Source organism: Neodiprion lecontei, chromosome 5 (assembly GCF_021901455.1).
Source record: "Neodiprion lecontei isolate iyNeoLeco1 chromosome 5, iyNeoLeco1.1, whole genome shotgun sequence".
Taxonomy (NCBI): domain Eukaryota; kingdom Metazoa; phylum Arthropoda; class Insecta; order Hymenoptera; family Diprionidae; genus Neodiprion; species Neodiprion lecontei.
In genome coordinates this window covers 8217272-8232405 of record NC_060264.1, presented here as the reverse complement: position 1 = coordinate 8232405, position 15134 = coordinate 8217272, and the positions used below count along the sequence as shown (strand labels likewise).

Genomic DNA, 15134 nt, shown 5'->3' with positions numbered 1-15134 from the left:
GAATTCGGCTAGCTGATTACTGTAGATAGATAACGTCAAGAGAAAAAAAATCTTGAGTGACGTCACTTTCTGAACATCCCGCGAACATCCGAACATCCAAACTTTGGTTTCGATACTATGTATGGTGTATGATGATGTACGATGTATGATGTATGATGTTCGATGATGTACGTATTTTATCGGCATAGTAATATGCCTCACGAAATCGGACTTTAGTGGTGTTGCAGGGTATGAACTTCGTTGTGGTGTTGGATTTTCCGATAAATAATTGCTCCCTATCTCAGGTATCTGTTCCTCAGTTGTAGGAAAACTTGCACGTGTCCGTTTCCGAATGAGACTCACTGCAGATGAGATGTATGCTCTCCCGCAAAAAAAAATTATTTCTCCAATAACCGATCCAATTTACACCACACACGCTCTGATTAACGTGCAATCAGCATCTAGTTGCCTTTCGTCCATAGTTGTTCACCACGGTGCTGTTTAGATATAATTAATTATGCATCAATTCAGGTTATATACGAATCACATTGTAGTTTTTGCACTCGCGAGGAAATGACGACGAAGAACTATTGAATCGCCCGCATGTAAGAAGTCGAAGTATACGTGTGCTCTGGGTCTTTGAAACAGTCGCATTTTTAAAGTTTTCTAGGCTTTCAAAAAATCGAATAAAATTCAGGGTTACTTCTTAGGTGTCCACTACATGGCCTAAAAGTTGAAAGTCACACAAAATGAGTATTTATTGTAGGAAATACACAAATTATTAAATAATAATAATAATTAAGGACAATGACAAAATTTATGGTGCGCAGTTATGGCAAAAAATTACTGCCACCACCTAGAAAAGGTGCGAGACGCTAGAATAATATGTAAAAATTACCGAATTATACGCCAAAAATACAGGCAGCTTGAGGTCAAAAATTCTCCGTAGTTTTGCTGCCTCCACTGGTAAAATCGATACAGAAACATTTATTATAGCCATGAAGAATAAAAAATTGTGAAATTACAAAAAAAAAACTGCATTCACTTACCCTTGAAAACACCAATATAGTCTGTACATTCACCCCTAAGGAACGAACGGGACTTCCACCGACTGGCGTTTGTCGGTTGAATCCTAGGGTCGACTGCCGGACCCGAATGCCCCTTGGGCCTTTAGCCCCCCCCCCCCGGGCTGCCCGGATTGTTTTAGGGGTGGTAGCCAAACCCCACGGTCCTGAAATCTTAGAGCGAATAAGTAAAGCGGTAAATCTGTCCAATTTTCGGATTCAATCATTTTTTCCATCTTGTTAAGGGGAATGTTAAGGATACCTACAATACTTAGCGAAATCCACTTATATAATACAGACCGTAAAGTTCGTCACAGTTATGCTCAGAGTAACAGAATAAAATTATGAGAAAATATAATATATATTTACGAAATAATATTTTACAATATATATGTATAAAGGTAACTTATTGACTTCTAATTATTTTTAGCCTTCTCGAACTGAATGGACTCTTCTCACTTCGTTATGCACGAGATACTTGAACTCCAGTTATTGACATCGTTACCTTCACCTGTACTGTGTAAAAACCACAGATGTGAATATCATTTGCTAATCCTCCTACTTCTGCCTGTCATCGTTTTGAACAGGCTATACTTATGTACGAATATCGAATATTTGAAAGATTGCTATTAGACTGATTCCTGTATCGTTGCATCACTACAGATTGAATAATTTATTATACATTCTATTTCCAGTTTTTTTACAGTCCTTCAATGAAGTGCGGAACTTTCAAATTATTTCAGTACTGAACTCCAGCAATTCTGTCAAGCAGATTGCTCACTAGCAATTTTGTGACGCCAGTTTTGTTTTGCCACAAGAAAAAGTTGTACCACCTTTCTTACTCTCATAATAAGATTCATTCGTACAGATAAAAGTAATGAATTGTTATTAATAATATCATACATCATAAGTGATAAAAAATCAGAATAAATCTTACATTATAGATCTGCTACTATCTTTGACAAGCAGATCGAAATTACCACTCGCAAAGCAAGACTATTTTCACTGGGAGCGTACAAATTGTCAATAAAAATAGCATTATTTCGCAAGAATAGCAAATCTGTTTCTCACCACGCAATCCACAAAGTTAAGAGGGTCTAATATTAACGAGTATTATCCTATTAGTATAATAACATTTCGACTCTAAATTACCAATTGAAAAGTAAGAGAGTCAAACAATACGATAGAAGAATACGACTGAACATATCTCCGTATTTCTTCTCTCATTCCACGCTAGATATCAGTGAAGATTAATTGCACATTTTAACTTGCTTTCGTTGCCTAACACAGACTGATTCCGTTGAGCTTTGGCAAAGAAGTGATAACTTGATAATTTCAAATTGAAATATCATTGAGCTGTCAAGTAGTTCATATACTTGAGTAATTTGCTATTGCTATCGTGCTGCTTGGAAAGAATATTCAAACCCTCACCAATTACAAAAATGTTATCTAGTCGAAAAATGCTTCTACTAACGAGTAATTATCAACGATCATTAAGTGCACAATAGATACATAAAAGTGCGATTTTTGATTATGGGGGAATAGTACTGATGCACGTACATCATTACGGACGTTTCAAATACAGTCAACAGTGTTACCATTTCGTGACTGATCAGTCAACTTTTATCTTCTATCAGACATATTTTATCTACGGGTTTGTGTATAACGTAAATCATCTACATTTCTGAATACATCGCACACAAGCATATCCATTCTCAACTGATTCCCATTGTCTAACCTGTAATCTAACAATAAAACGGTAACAAACAGGTTGTAATCGGATGGGGAATCGTTTTAACAATTAATTTCACGTGTAACACTACACATATAGAAAATTATGTTTCACACACTAAGAGATGATGCACCCTGATTGAATATTATTGCTTTCCACTACATTAACGTTGTTAAGGCTTCCACGCAAATCAGCTTCCATAGTTAATGAGGAATCGTGGGATGTCTCCTCTTCTAGCGGTGCAGTTGTTGATGTATGACTAATTGAGGAATGTCTCGATCGTGAAATTGTTCCGCGGGGATTACTACCTGACGAAGGGGCAGGGCTTGGAGATGGACTTTCTGGAATTTGCTCCTGTTCCGGTTGCTGCTTTGTTGATATCAAGCGATTCAACATAGTCAGGTGTACTTGAATGCCAAGCATGAATGGTTTGTATCCCAAGCTAAAAAGACAATTATTGCATACGTCACGATTTTTTAGTTTGTTTAAATTGTTCAGACACTCTAATTTGCTTCAAATATTTTTTTTAAATGACCTAACCTAACCTGAGTAGACAAAAGTTTCTCATGTAACTAATTAATTTATATCAGCTCACCATTCAGTATTTGACCACCTTGTTAGTGCTATCAGCCCGTCACGTAAATTTATGACTGAATCTAAAGTCTGCGATGGAGCATTTGCAGCTCTAACAATTCTCGCCATAGCTGGTGAATCTCTGAGAACGGTAGCCAATACAGTAGCCCAGCCCAAACAGCCGCCTTCCAAAAAGAGCTGCAGAAGGTATCTCAACTGTACCTCTCCACGACTCGTAGAACCACAGGATGCAGAGACATGTATGTCAGTTGGTTCGACTGGCTCTGCCTCCCAGCAAACTGGACCAATACCATTTCCTACAATTGATTCAACGTCCTCCCTCCAAACTGTACTGGAATCGCTTAAAACACTGCTTTCATCTAAAAATGAGAAAGTAAATTCACCTGTTGATACTAGAAAAGTGATAAGCATCATCCGATGTTAACAAACTCTCATGTAAAAACCAATTAGTTACCTTGCAACATGTGCGGTGCAAGTTTGGCTTCGACGGCTGGAAACTGTGATTCCAAACTAGCAACAGGAGATATTAAACTTGTATATGGAGGCCTGCCTCCTGGTAAACTAGTGTATCCACTGTCAGGTAAATCAACAGCAAAGTTCGGTTTTAATTCATTTTCATCGGGATGTTCTATACTAATAGATCTCATCGATCTCAAAGAAGTGATACTAGCACGCCTGATTTTCTGTAACATTGGTAACGACAGCACAGGATAAGGGAATCCAAAATCTTCATGAACTGTCTTCAGGGCACTAATATAGTCATCAATTTTGGCAGCTCGGTCACGTTCGCGTGCAAACCAGGTAACTAGATGAAAATCAAGTCGTGCAGCAAATCTTCCTAGATCTGCAAGTCGTCTGGCAGTTAATAATCGCCTTGCATGTCGCTGCAGAATAACGTCAATAAAAAATTCTTCTGCTGATCCCTCTCTGTTAATTGAACAAAAGAACACAAGGATAATAATGCTCATAGATTTCACAAATATATGTTTACATCTCAATAGTTTTGTAGTTATAAGTAACTGTTACAGACTACTTACTTATTTTCAGTTTTCTCAGACTTGGCAGTTGGGACAGACTTCTTTCGCCTCATTACTACATTTCTGGTCTTCTCCAAAACGGAAGATGGGGCTACATCCTTAGTCGTTGTTTCAATCTGAACTTTAGGAGTTGTAGTAGTGCTGTAACTTCTACTCCTCGATACTTGCATAGTACCCAAGACAAATGACAGATCTTCTTCATGAGGAGATACAGAAGGAGTTTGCGGTGGTCCGCCAAGTTTGCCTGTCCCGCCCCATGATGTACGGGGCGATTCCACGTCGTTCGGATCTGGTTTTAATTTTACTCGTTAATTAAAGATAACAATTGCTATTACTTAATATCAAAGATTAATTAGATTACAGTGAATCTTGTCTTAAACTAAATTTACAGCTCATCACTCACCAATCGCTCTGAGGAATCGTACTAAATCTTTGGAGAGTTCCCACCTTCCCTGTTCTAAAGCAGCATCAAGTAAAAGAGTTGCATGTTGCCTGCTCACTGAGGAGGGTTCCAAATTTTGTAGAATTATCAAATAACTAGCAGCAGTATCAAGCTGTTGTCTTTGGAGACAGTCTTGAAGTAATTTCTTAGGTGGTCCAGCCACGGAGAACAGATACGGCCAAAGTGCTATTTCCGTTTTTCTGGCACATTGAACAACTGCACGAGCCCAGACACCAGGAAATTCACGTATAAATTCAACAATGGAGGGTAATTGAGCATCAGGAATTGGTTCCTTGCTGGTGGCTTCTTCTTCTAAAACCTCGTGTAACAGAAGTTCTAAAGAATGAGGAAAATATGGTAGAGCCGAACACGACCGCGCAATCTCCCATGCATGGTACCCCAAATTCCGACAAATTAATTGACGTAGTATCTGATGTAAGTAGACTTGACTCTAGAAAAAGACAGCACAGTTTAGAGATCAAAATTATAACAAGATAATGTTTCATGCGTATGGTAAATTAACTATAAAATCAACAATTACCGTTAACTCCAATACACTGAAAGGCAGAGAGAACGGTGAGTTTGTATCCGATGTGTATAAAACAGTATCATTTTCAGCCCCAAGTAAAATTGCATCTTCAAAAAGTATAGCCATTGGATATATTCTCAAATGAAAAAGCAACATTATTCTTTTACTCATAAATGTGTGTGCCTTCTCTTGGTGATTCCTTGGAAATAGAGGAAGCCAAACTCTCATACCATGAGCTCCACAGAACAGCCACAATGCTTCGGTCAAATGAGGTTTATCTCGTCGTGATCTCCAAGGAACCCAAACATTTTCAACACATGAAGCAAGTACTGTTGGCGCACTACAAGCATACAGCTGAAAATAAACTGAGTGAAATATTGAAACTAGACTCGATGACTGAACTTATTAGTGATTAAACAGCAAAATTAAATCTTAAACAGCAAATTTAAACCAGAACCACGAGGTAATATCCTAGTATTATAATAAGTTACTTTAGTCTTACCACTTCAGAATTATCATTGCAGTGATCGCGCTGAACCATCAGTAATCGTCCAGAGACATTTAGTAATAGACTTTCAGGATGCGGATGACTACCAGCTGTTTCCGCTCGAATCGTAGTTAACGTAGCGCTCACAACGCACGCTGGATGAACACATAGACCGCTAATATCTACAGTCTGTATTCTTGTAAGCTCTATACCACTTATACCTGTGAATAGAAATAAGTCAGTATTGTAAGTTTCATTCTCTTGATAAAATGAGTGGAGTTGCAGACTTGATAACTCACCTTCATCACCTTCTAGCACCATATCGTAAATACTGACTTGTCCATTGGCACAAAACGTGAGTAATCTTTCTTTTAATGTGTTCAGCAATAAAACCTGAGCAGGCATTTTGATATTTTTTGCATAACTATTATCTAATCGCGTGTCTCTGGGATAGATTCTGATCTCATCTTTATCCTCCAGCAATGAGTAACTTCCGGCAATTAGATGACCTCGATACCATAACAAGCCTCCAGTGACAATGAAATCACGCTCCTGTGTTTCGTTACCAAAAAGTTTCCACTTTCTGGGTGGTAAAGAATAATGTGCCAAGCCCGCACGACCGGCTACTGCTATACTAAGCCCTTTTTCATCTATGGCAGTATACTGGAAATCGTGAGACAGGAAGTAAACATTATGCCAAAACTTTGTAGAATTATTGAGGAGTTTCTGTTAAGATACACACCCGAATCGGCCAGTTCGAGCCACTGTACGCACTTGGTATGGGAACAACTAGCCACTGTTTACATCCGGCAAGTGCCTGATTTGAAATATCTAACGGTGATTCGTTTGAGGGATACAGTACACTGCTACTCGTCGATACCCCTCCGCCACCTAAATTTAAATACAAACGATCCTCACCTTGCAGATATAAATGCCCATGGTGACTCTGAAACACAACTGACACTGAATATTTTCTAAAATATTCCATGGAAAATAAATAAGGACGAGAAATATGAGAGCCATTTGCAGAAAACGAAAATTTATGGAATTACAAGTTAATCACTGAAATTTACTTTCATGGGTGAAGTTTTGGGTCATTCTACTTACCATGCATGGATTTACGGTTAAAGGACTCTTTACAAAATCCAACTGAACAAGGAACCGTTTTCGACTAAAATTTTGGTCACCAGTTTCCTCAGACAATGTTGGCTCAGGTGACTCTTGAAGCATCCATAATTGGTAACCTTCTGCCGACCATTCCTGAATATCAGTAATAAAGATTGATCACTTTTAAATAAAGAAGGCATGTGTACGAATAAATGCTATAAAACCGCAACTGAATTTGTTTGAGAAAAATGAAAATGAGTTTGTGTAACATCGTTACCACTGCATGGATGTGTAGTGGATTGTCTCTCATTAAGTCTACTCTCAATCCGTAATCCCATTTCAAAGTGCAAAGTAACAGCGCGCCGAATGTACTCCATATTGCTAATCCACCTCCTTCCCAAGCTAAAGCAATTGCACAACCATCTGGAGTCCATTTTAAACACTTGACAGATCCTGGTGTGCCGGGATAATCTTTAGACAAAAGGCTTAGAGTGTGGGAAACCTCCAAGCCACCAGTAGTTTCATCGACGTAGTACACCACACCTTGAGAACTACAAGTAAAAGATTAATTTAATAAAAATAGGTACTTGGGAGGAAGTTCATAAAATAAACTGGTAACTGCAGTCTTTCATTGAGAATAGGATATACTAACTTTTGTCTACCAACAGCAATAAGCCGATATTTATGATTAACAGCAGCACAAGTCGCGTCATCCAAATCTCTGGCCCATATGCCCTGTACTTGCTGGAATATTAACTTTATGTTATACATAAAAAGAAAGGAAGTTGTATCTTCTAAAAGGTTTACAGGGGGTTTCTAAGTGTGAAACGACTGCAAAGAATTATAACCAATCTTAGGAATATTTACAAAAATGCTGACTTACGTTGGGATCAAATTTCAACGACTGAGCAGTGAGAAATGCCGCTTTTCCATTGCTTAGTGTGACGGCGAAACCTCCGACTAAAGGCGAATATTCAATATCCGAAACATAAACATTATTTTCAGTAATGGGCACAGCTAACGTGGACACTTGTTGGTCGACACTAAATGGAATTCTACGCAAATCGAGAGAATAATCACGATTCACACTTCCATCCCACTTGTAGCGAATTACGTGACTCGTCTGTGTTGCTAACATTAATTCATCCCTGATGCAGACTAATGAACTGATTCCACCATCAACCCATACCGACTTTTCCTACAACACAATATATGTTTTGGATAGACAGTAAATTTTTGTACTTATTCAACAATCCAACAGTTGGCAGCAAGAAGATACGGAAATATGTGAGAAGATGATAATCAAATTAGACACAAAGTTTTGTTGCCAACATTAAAAAATATGACAAAGCAAAGGCTTTTTGCCCAAAGTTTCAAGTTGTTTTCCTTGCAATATATTCCTCACAGTTATGGTTTTTCATTTTAGATTGTACCTACCAGAGTCAAAACAATTGGTGGGATCACCTCCTTGATGAATAATTCGGCACTGTCGCGTCTTAAACTACTAACAGGTGAGTCTTTCTGCTCATAAAGTCCTCTTCCCTCGACTCTGTACTCTGTCAACCGATAAAATAAAAGGTAGCTGTCCGATGTCTGCAAAAAATAATGGTAGTAAATAAGTATCACAACTCTAAATCCAGATTATATTCTCATGTGGAATATTAACACACATCCTTCAACTCAAAAATACCGACAAAGTTTATCAAATAATTAACAATTTTTCCTACTACAGGTAAATAACTCACCCCGATGACCAGCATACTTGAATCTGGACGCCATTGGACTAATACATTCTCCCCGTATTTGATTATAGAATCTTGTGGACGCCTTACAAACACAATTGGCACACATGGCTGAAATGTTACAAACAAGGATTGCAATTTGCATATATTTTTATGATGGATCACAAAATGTTGTCAGACAACATTTGATCATATCGATATAACAATAATTAAGTACAACAATCAAATAATTTTTCGCGAGGCAAGTAGAAAGAGCATTGATGAATTGAGCAAATGTTTCAAGGCGCAAGCACTAGCATTGTCAATGATGATTTCCAACCACGGGAATTGACAACAACATTCGAAAATAAATGTCACAGATTAGAGTAAAGAGAATAGGGGTTGATAACAGAAGGTTATAACACTTGAAAATAGAATAACACGACAGTTGGTTCAACTGTTACAGCTAAGAGTTCGGATAAATTTTCAACAGGTAGATTTTGTTTCTAAATATGAAATTACATACCTTACAATACCAGATGGCAACCACGTCATCCGTTAGAATTGCGAACAATATTTTATCCCTGTTGCAAACGACAGCGCGTATTTTCTCGGTTTCAGGTATGTTCAATACCCTTGGCCATCCTATCGGAAAAAACATGATTTTCCGACTACCACCAACTTGCGTGCAGACCTCACATTTCACTCAACGTCAATCTAAACACTAGCATTTCACAGTGGAGCCGATATGTAAACACCATTTAACCTAAATATTAAAATTTCTTCGGTATAGTACGCCGCTGTCCGAAGTTGGCTTCCAATGCCGATCCACGTAGCTCGCGAACATAGCAGCTATCCCCATCTCGCTGTGAATATCGATTGGTAAACGCTACTGGCGCAAACCGATTTGACATGCTTCACAAACCCGACGCAGTCTGTCGCTATTAACTGATACAACCTATTTCTCAACTAGTAATTTGTTCCTTGCACATTTATTCATACATATGAATTATACATACGTTTAACCACCGTTCTTGTAATGCATTTGTCCAATATGTAATGTCAGCACCATTGCGCGTCGAGAAGAATTCGAAGCAAAAAATACTGATTATGCAGTGTTTGTACGTCAGGTTGCCTATTCTAGGGCGTTTTGTACTGCCACGTATTGTTGTTTCTTTTGGTATCCTACTTGCTCTACACATTTTATTTTTCATTCATAGCACGCAAGTCTATGAGATTTATTTGCATTATGAATTTATTTTCTGAAAATAATGCAAATGCAAGGAACAATTTATAACTACAACGTTTTCAGGTTCATCTGTGTGAAGTTGCTGCCGATGTATTCAACTGTAATAATTAACGGAAGGTCGACACTGTTAACTCGATTAGCTATGCTTCGACATCATAGTAAAGATTACCTCCAAGTATGGACACGAATTGGGTTATACCATTTCTTTGAAGTGTTCTTTGACAGTTACTAACTGCACGTAGACACTATAACTTGATTATCTGCCTAAGTTCAGATGAAAATCCACGATTCCAAAAGCCTTAGAGTTTCCAGCCAATCTAAAGAATAGCTAGCTACTGCAATTGGTAAACCAAATGAACAAATCAAGTTCCGACCAAAATGCAGGGAAAATATTATACGCAAAATGAAATGAGGGGACTATACCTATACATTGCGTAACTGCGCTTTTTACTAATCGGATTACTGAATGTAAGATACACGTAATATTTTCCCTGCATTGTGAACTACACGATAATAATCTGATTAACAAGAATATTAGTTCTGGAAGGGTATTGCATCGTTCCGAATTTGAAAGTACCAGGTGTATTTCTTCCTAATAATAGTTAGACGCAGGCAGTCGTAACCTACCCGAAATATGTACTAAAGTCACGGAGGCGGGCGATATGATATATATTGTACATTAAGACGTGACTCACCAGTGAAATAATTAAATACCGTATTAGAATAGCGGAATATTATTCAAACATCATTTTATTACCCATTTCCTTTTCACTAAAGAAACTATACGGGTATACAAATACACATGCAAATGCCACGCGTATATACTATGTACATAAACAGATCCTTACACAATTCGCTGAACCAAATATTACATTATTGCGCGAGAATAACATCACGAAAACAGCGTATCTGACTTATAGTACGATTATAATTAATTAATATCTAATATACATATTAAGTAACAAAAGAATAAATAAAAATAAATAAAAAATAAAAAAAAACGCAACAAAAAAAAGAAAATTTTGCTGAAATAATAAGAGCAAAATAAATTACACGATGCCGGTGTTAAACGTAGGTACTTACACGATAATACTAAACAGTAAATATGCGGTGAAAATCTACTGACTTCTTAAATTCTATTCTGACAATCGGGGTTCCACGTGATAAATTCTCTTTCAATTGTTGGGAACAACCTCTGCTATATGCGCAACAACAATATAAAATAACATGGATCGTGTAACGGGAATTAATGAAAAAAATTTAACACGGCCCGATGGGGGCTGCCATTAGGGGGGTCATGGGATTCATCATCATATTCATCCGCGGCGGTCTGCCAAAGCCTCGAGTGCCGTCGGGGCCGGAAGGCATTCTGGTAATATTATCGGGAAGATGGTTTACTCCGGCACCGCCACTATTGCTTCTGGATCTGCCGAAAGAGGCATCGGATCCGGAAGAGCAGGCTGACAGTCTTCGCGCTCCATTGTCAAAGCCAGAATCTCGGCTGCAGGCGGATAGCCTTCGCAAAAATGGCCCACAGTCGGAGGAACCTCTCCTGGAAGGGTTGAATCCGGTCGCACAGTCTGATCCCGAACCGGAACAGCAGGAGAAACGTCGATTTTGAGGAAAGTAACCGGCTGTCGCAGGCGCGTAAATCTGATGATGGTAGCCGGCTTCCGAACTGGATGAACAGCTCGAGTATCTTCGTCCAAAACTACTGCTGTCCGATCCTGAACCCGAACAGGAAGAGAGACGACGCAGGATGTAGCCGGTGTCTGAACCGGACATCGAACAAGCGGATAATCTTCTTGACAACCAAGACTCTGGCGAAGGAGGACCTGAAAAGCGATGAAGACAATTTTTATTCGTTCTTTAATATCACACGTTTCGACAATGTAACATCGGTAGTCAATTAATTTTTACACAACGTCAACAGTCGACAGTTCTGAGATCAACCCTTTAAAACTGTTATACCTATAACGTGCTTCTTTAATTCATCAAGTTTATAGCAATGATAAATAATCTAGTTACAGCTTCAGCTATTAAATATTAAAATTGTGTAAGTTTATTCCATTGTACAAAAGTCTAATTGTAATCAAAATTAAATAGTATTAGTTGAGATCATGTGCTTTTTATACAATTACAATAATATAATATGTGATCGCAGGAAACGGGGAATATTTGATTTTGTCTATAGGTCAGCTCTACTTTCTAGAATTGAAAACCGTGAAATGACATTTAATCCTCAGTAAACAAACGGTACCTTGGTACGGTTGCCCAGGATAAACAGCCATGGGATAAATTGGATGTCCATGAACCGGTCGTCTGTGTCTCGACCTGCCGTCTTCGGCCTCAGAGCCGCTCGCACAGCTTGAAGAATTGTAAATCTCTTCCCTAGAGATTCTCGTGACAGCGTTTTTCTTGCCAGGCTGTTGTTTCCGCTTCTTTTCCGCCGACTGCTGAAGTTCGTAAACTCTCATATCCCCGAGACTCATTTGCTGAGCAGTTCTGGCCGATGCCGAGTCCGTGAATTCGACCAACGCGCATTCCTCGCTCGTTGCCAACTCTTGCCTTTTGGAAATGGCCTGCCTGACTTCCGCGGGTGCCGGATGTCCCGGTCTGAGCACTCTGATCAACGCTATTTCCCCGCAGGAACCAAATATCTCAGCTACGCTTTCCACCGACAGTTTATCGACCGGTAATCTGGCCGCCAATATCGTCCTGGACGGTGTCGTCTGGTCGTAGACTGGCAGAGGGTCCAGCCTTCTCAGCTTGGTCCCAAGTTCATTGACCTCTAATTTTTTTGACCTGGCCAAAGCCGCGCCAACGACTCTCCAGTCTCTGCTAAGGTGTTTCACCCGCTTGAAGCTGGAGATGAGTTTCAGGGAAACGAATCCCTCCTTGTTTCGTTTAACGTGCTTCAGCAGGAAGGCGTCCTTCACTATATTCTCATCCGAGAAGTAAAACTCTACCTGAGCGCATATTTTGTCAGCCAAATCGTCGCTAGGTGGTGAGAAATCTTCTTCGGTATCTTTTGGACTGGGTTTAGACTTCGCGACTACCGGAACGTCCAACTCGCTGGGCACGACGTCTTCCAAACAATCTGCTCCTGAGTCCTGGTCACTGGTTTTTTGCTTCTTACTGCTCGTTGAAGTCTTCCGGTCGCAGTCGGAGCTTCCGCTGTCCGAAAAATCCGCCTCCTCTCCTTTCGATCCTCTCCGATCGAACGACAAACTGACGTCGCTGTCGATCGAGGAAATGCTGTCCTTGGTATCGGACTTCTTCATCGGTGGTGGAGAAAACGTCAAGCTGCCAACTTGGTCGTTTTTTTCAACTTGCACTTCGATTACTTCCTCCATTATAATAAATATTTTTATACCTCGAAATACTCAACGATGGTAACAAAACTCTTTCCGTTCGCCAATATTTACCTTTCGAATATATATTTGAGCTTTCTGTGCGTCAGTTAGCACCGCGTTCCGCACGACTTATCGTCTACAATAAGAACTAGAAAATTATTCCCATTTGTCTTGAGAAATGAATTTTCAAAATTTTCAAAGATTATAGATTCATCAGTCTCGGTTAAGCCCGCATCTATTGTTATCCTTATTGCGATAAAAAAATATTCATTTCTCACCGTTTGTAATATATTGGCGGTGAGATTAAATTTAATACTGGCAAGAAATTTCCTCTCCAATAAAAAAAAAAAAATATATATAATAAACGAAAGAAGAGCAAAACCAACCAACAACAAAAAAAAACAACGATTTTCTTAGTTAACGGCTAAGGTATATGGCACTTTTATGCACAGCCCAGACAGACGTGAAATGTGCGGCACTAAGTTCCACTGAAACTGAACAACTCGTGTAAATTCAATTGTTCGGTAATTGCTGCGGGGAGAGGATGATTTCCTAAAGAGCTTTTTAAGAGCCGATCTTGAAGCTCTCTGGATGCTCTTTCAGGCACCAGAGCGGACCACACTGAGCTTATGCCTGTTCACAAACTAGTAGCCTTCTGCAAGGCTCGCTCCCTCCTTTAAATACTTTCGCTTCTGTCGGACATGCAGCGTTGCTCGGTTTATGCGCCTGCGCGTGAGCGACATTCGTCAGCTATGAGTGATCGGCCTGCCGGCGAACCTTTAAAGACCTCGATGAGGTCGTGACCTTCTCGTATACCGGTCAAGTATTACCCCTTCCCGTGGTTGGCGATTTTTGCGGAAGCTATACACTCACACAGAAAGGAAATAAACGAAAGGACGTCCGGTTTATCCGGCGACCGATCTGCGGCACAATGCTTTAACTTGGCTCAACACTCTTCGGTCGCAGTCGCCGTTTTTATGGCTTAAGGCTTATCGTTTGAAAGGTACATACATAAACACCACAACCTCGTCTGCCGGTATTAAGAGTTATAACACATCCGGACGCTGAACGAATAATAAGATATGGGTCAAGTGCGGCCGGTACCAAGATCGGAGAAGGGGTTCTCTCGAGCATTCTCTGATCACGATCCAATAAAAATATTCCCACCGTTAGGCAGCGGCTGACTTTAATACTATGATAATTTTTAAGTTTTTCTAATACTTTCCCAAATATATTTCATTGTCGTGCAAACGACGTTTGAGAGCTGACAATGAGTTTATTTCAGTTCTGCAGGTTGTCCGGCTCACCGTCGAGAATTATCTGAACATTTGTTTCAGTTTGAGAATTATTTCACCATCGTCGTCGTATTATCACCTTCTGCGACAATTTAGTGGAAAATTTAATCACAGATAAATTATACGGGTCGTCCATGATCGTCCATAAATTATAAAAATTCAACCTAATTAGTGTGAGCGAAATTTTCCTTCTGTACTTTAGCCACGACTGATTAGAACTGCAGTTTGGAAAATGCCCGAGGCACGCGACATCATTAAGAGATCAGTGTTATCGCCTAATCCATTTCGAACTTTAGTGTGTCCCTCTCTGACGTGGAACTTGCATCTTTTTCACGCCACCCACACCCTGCAAGCCTCGATCACCTTACATTTTACTGCTGGAGGAAAACGAGCCGCCCTGCTGACAAATTGGTTTAACTTTTACGTAAACGTATTGAAGCACGAGGTGCGTGCGTTGCCTCGTTTTTATCTATGAGGGGCTTCGGTGTCAATTATGCAACGGGAACATGTCATCACAGTCTAGTTCGTAAATATTGGATATT

At 39.5% G+C, this 15134-nt stretch overlaps 2 protein-coding genes across 2 annotated transcripts; both read right to left on the bottom strand.

The window, feature by feature from the left end:
• Positions 1–1385: 1385 nt before the first annotated feature.
• LOC107225124 (guanine nucleotide exchange factor subunit Rich) lies at positions 1386–9524 on the bottom strand. Its single transcript, XM_015665468.2, has 16 exons — positions 9219–9524; positions 8717–8824; positions 8409–8564; positions 7855–8169; positions 7624–7715; positions 7249–7522; positions 6972–7124; positions 6607–6810; positions 6164–6527; positions 5880–6085; positions 5390–5731; positions 4810–5299; positions 4407–4695; positions 3824–4296; positions 3371–3728; positions 1386–3217 (listed from the first exon to the last, which is right to left on the bottom strand). The coding sequence occupies exons 1-16, from the start codon at positions 9351–9353 to the stop codon at positions 2893–2895; spliced, it is 4284 nt and encodes a 1427-aa protein (XP_015520954.1). The 5' UTR covers positions 9354–9524; the 3' UTR covers positions 1386–2892.
• Positions 9525–10673: 1149 nt separating this feature from the next.
• Positions 10674–14441, bottom strand: LOC107225117 (la-related protein 6). The gene is made up of 2 exons (XM_015665458.2): positions 12202–14441; positions 10674–11776 (listed from the first exon to the last, which is right to left on the bottom strand). The coding sequence occupies exons 1-2, from the start codon at positions 13295–13297 to the stop codon at positions 11202–11204; spliced, it is 1671 nt and encodes a 556-aa protein (XP_015520944.1). The 5' UTR covers positions 13298–14441; the 3' UTR covers positions 10674–11201.
• Positions 14442–15134: the final 693 nt, after the last annotated feature.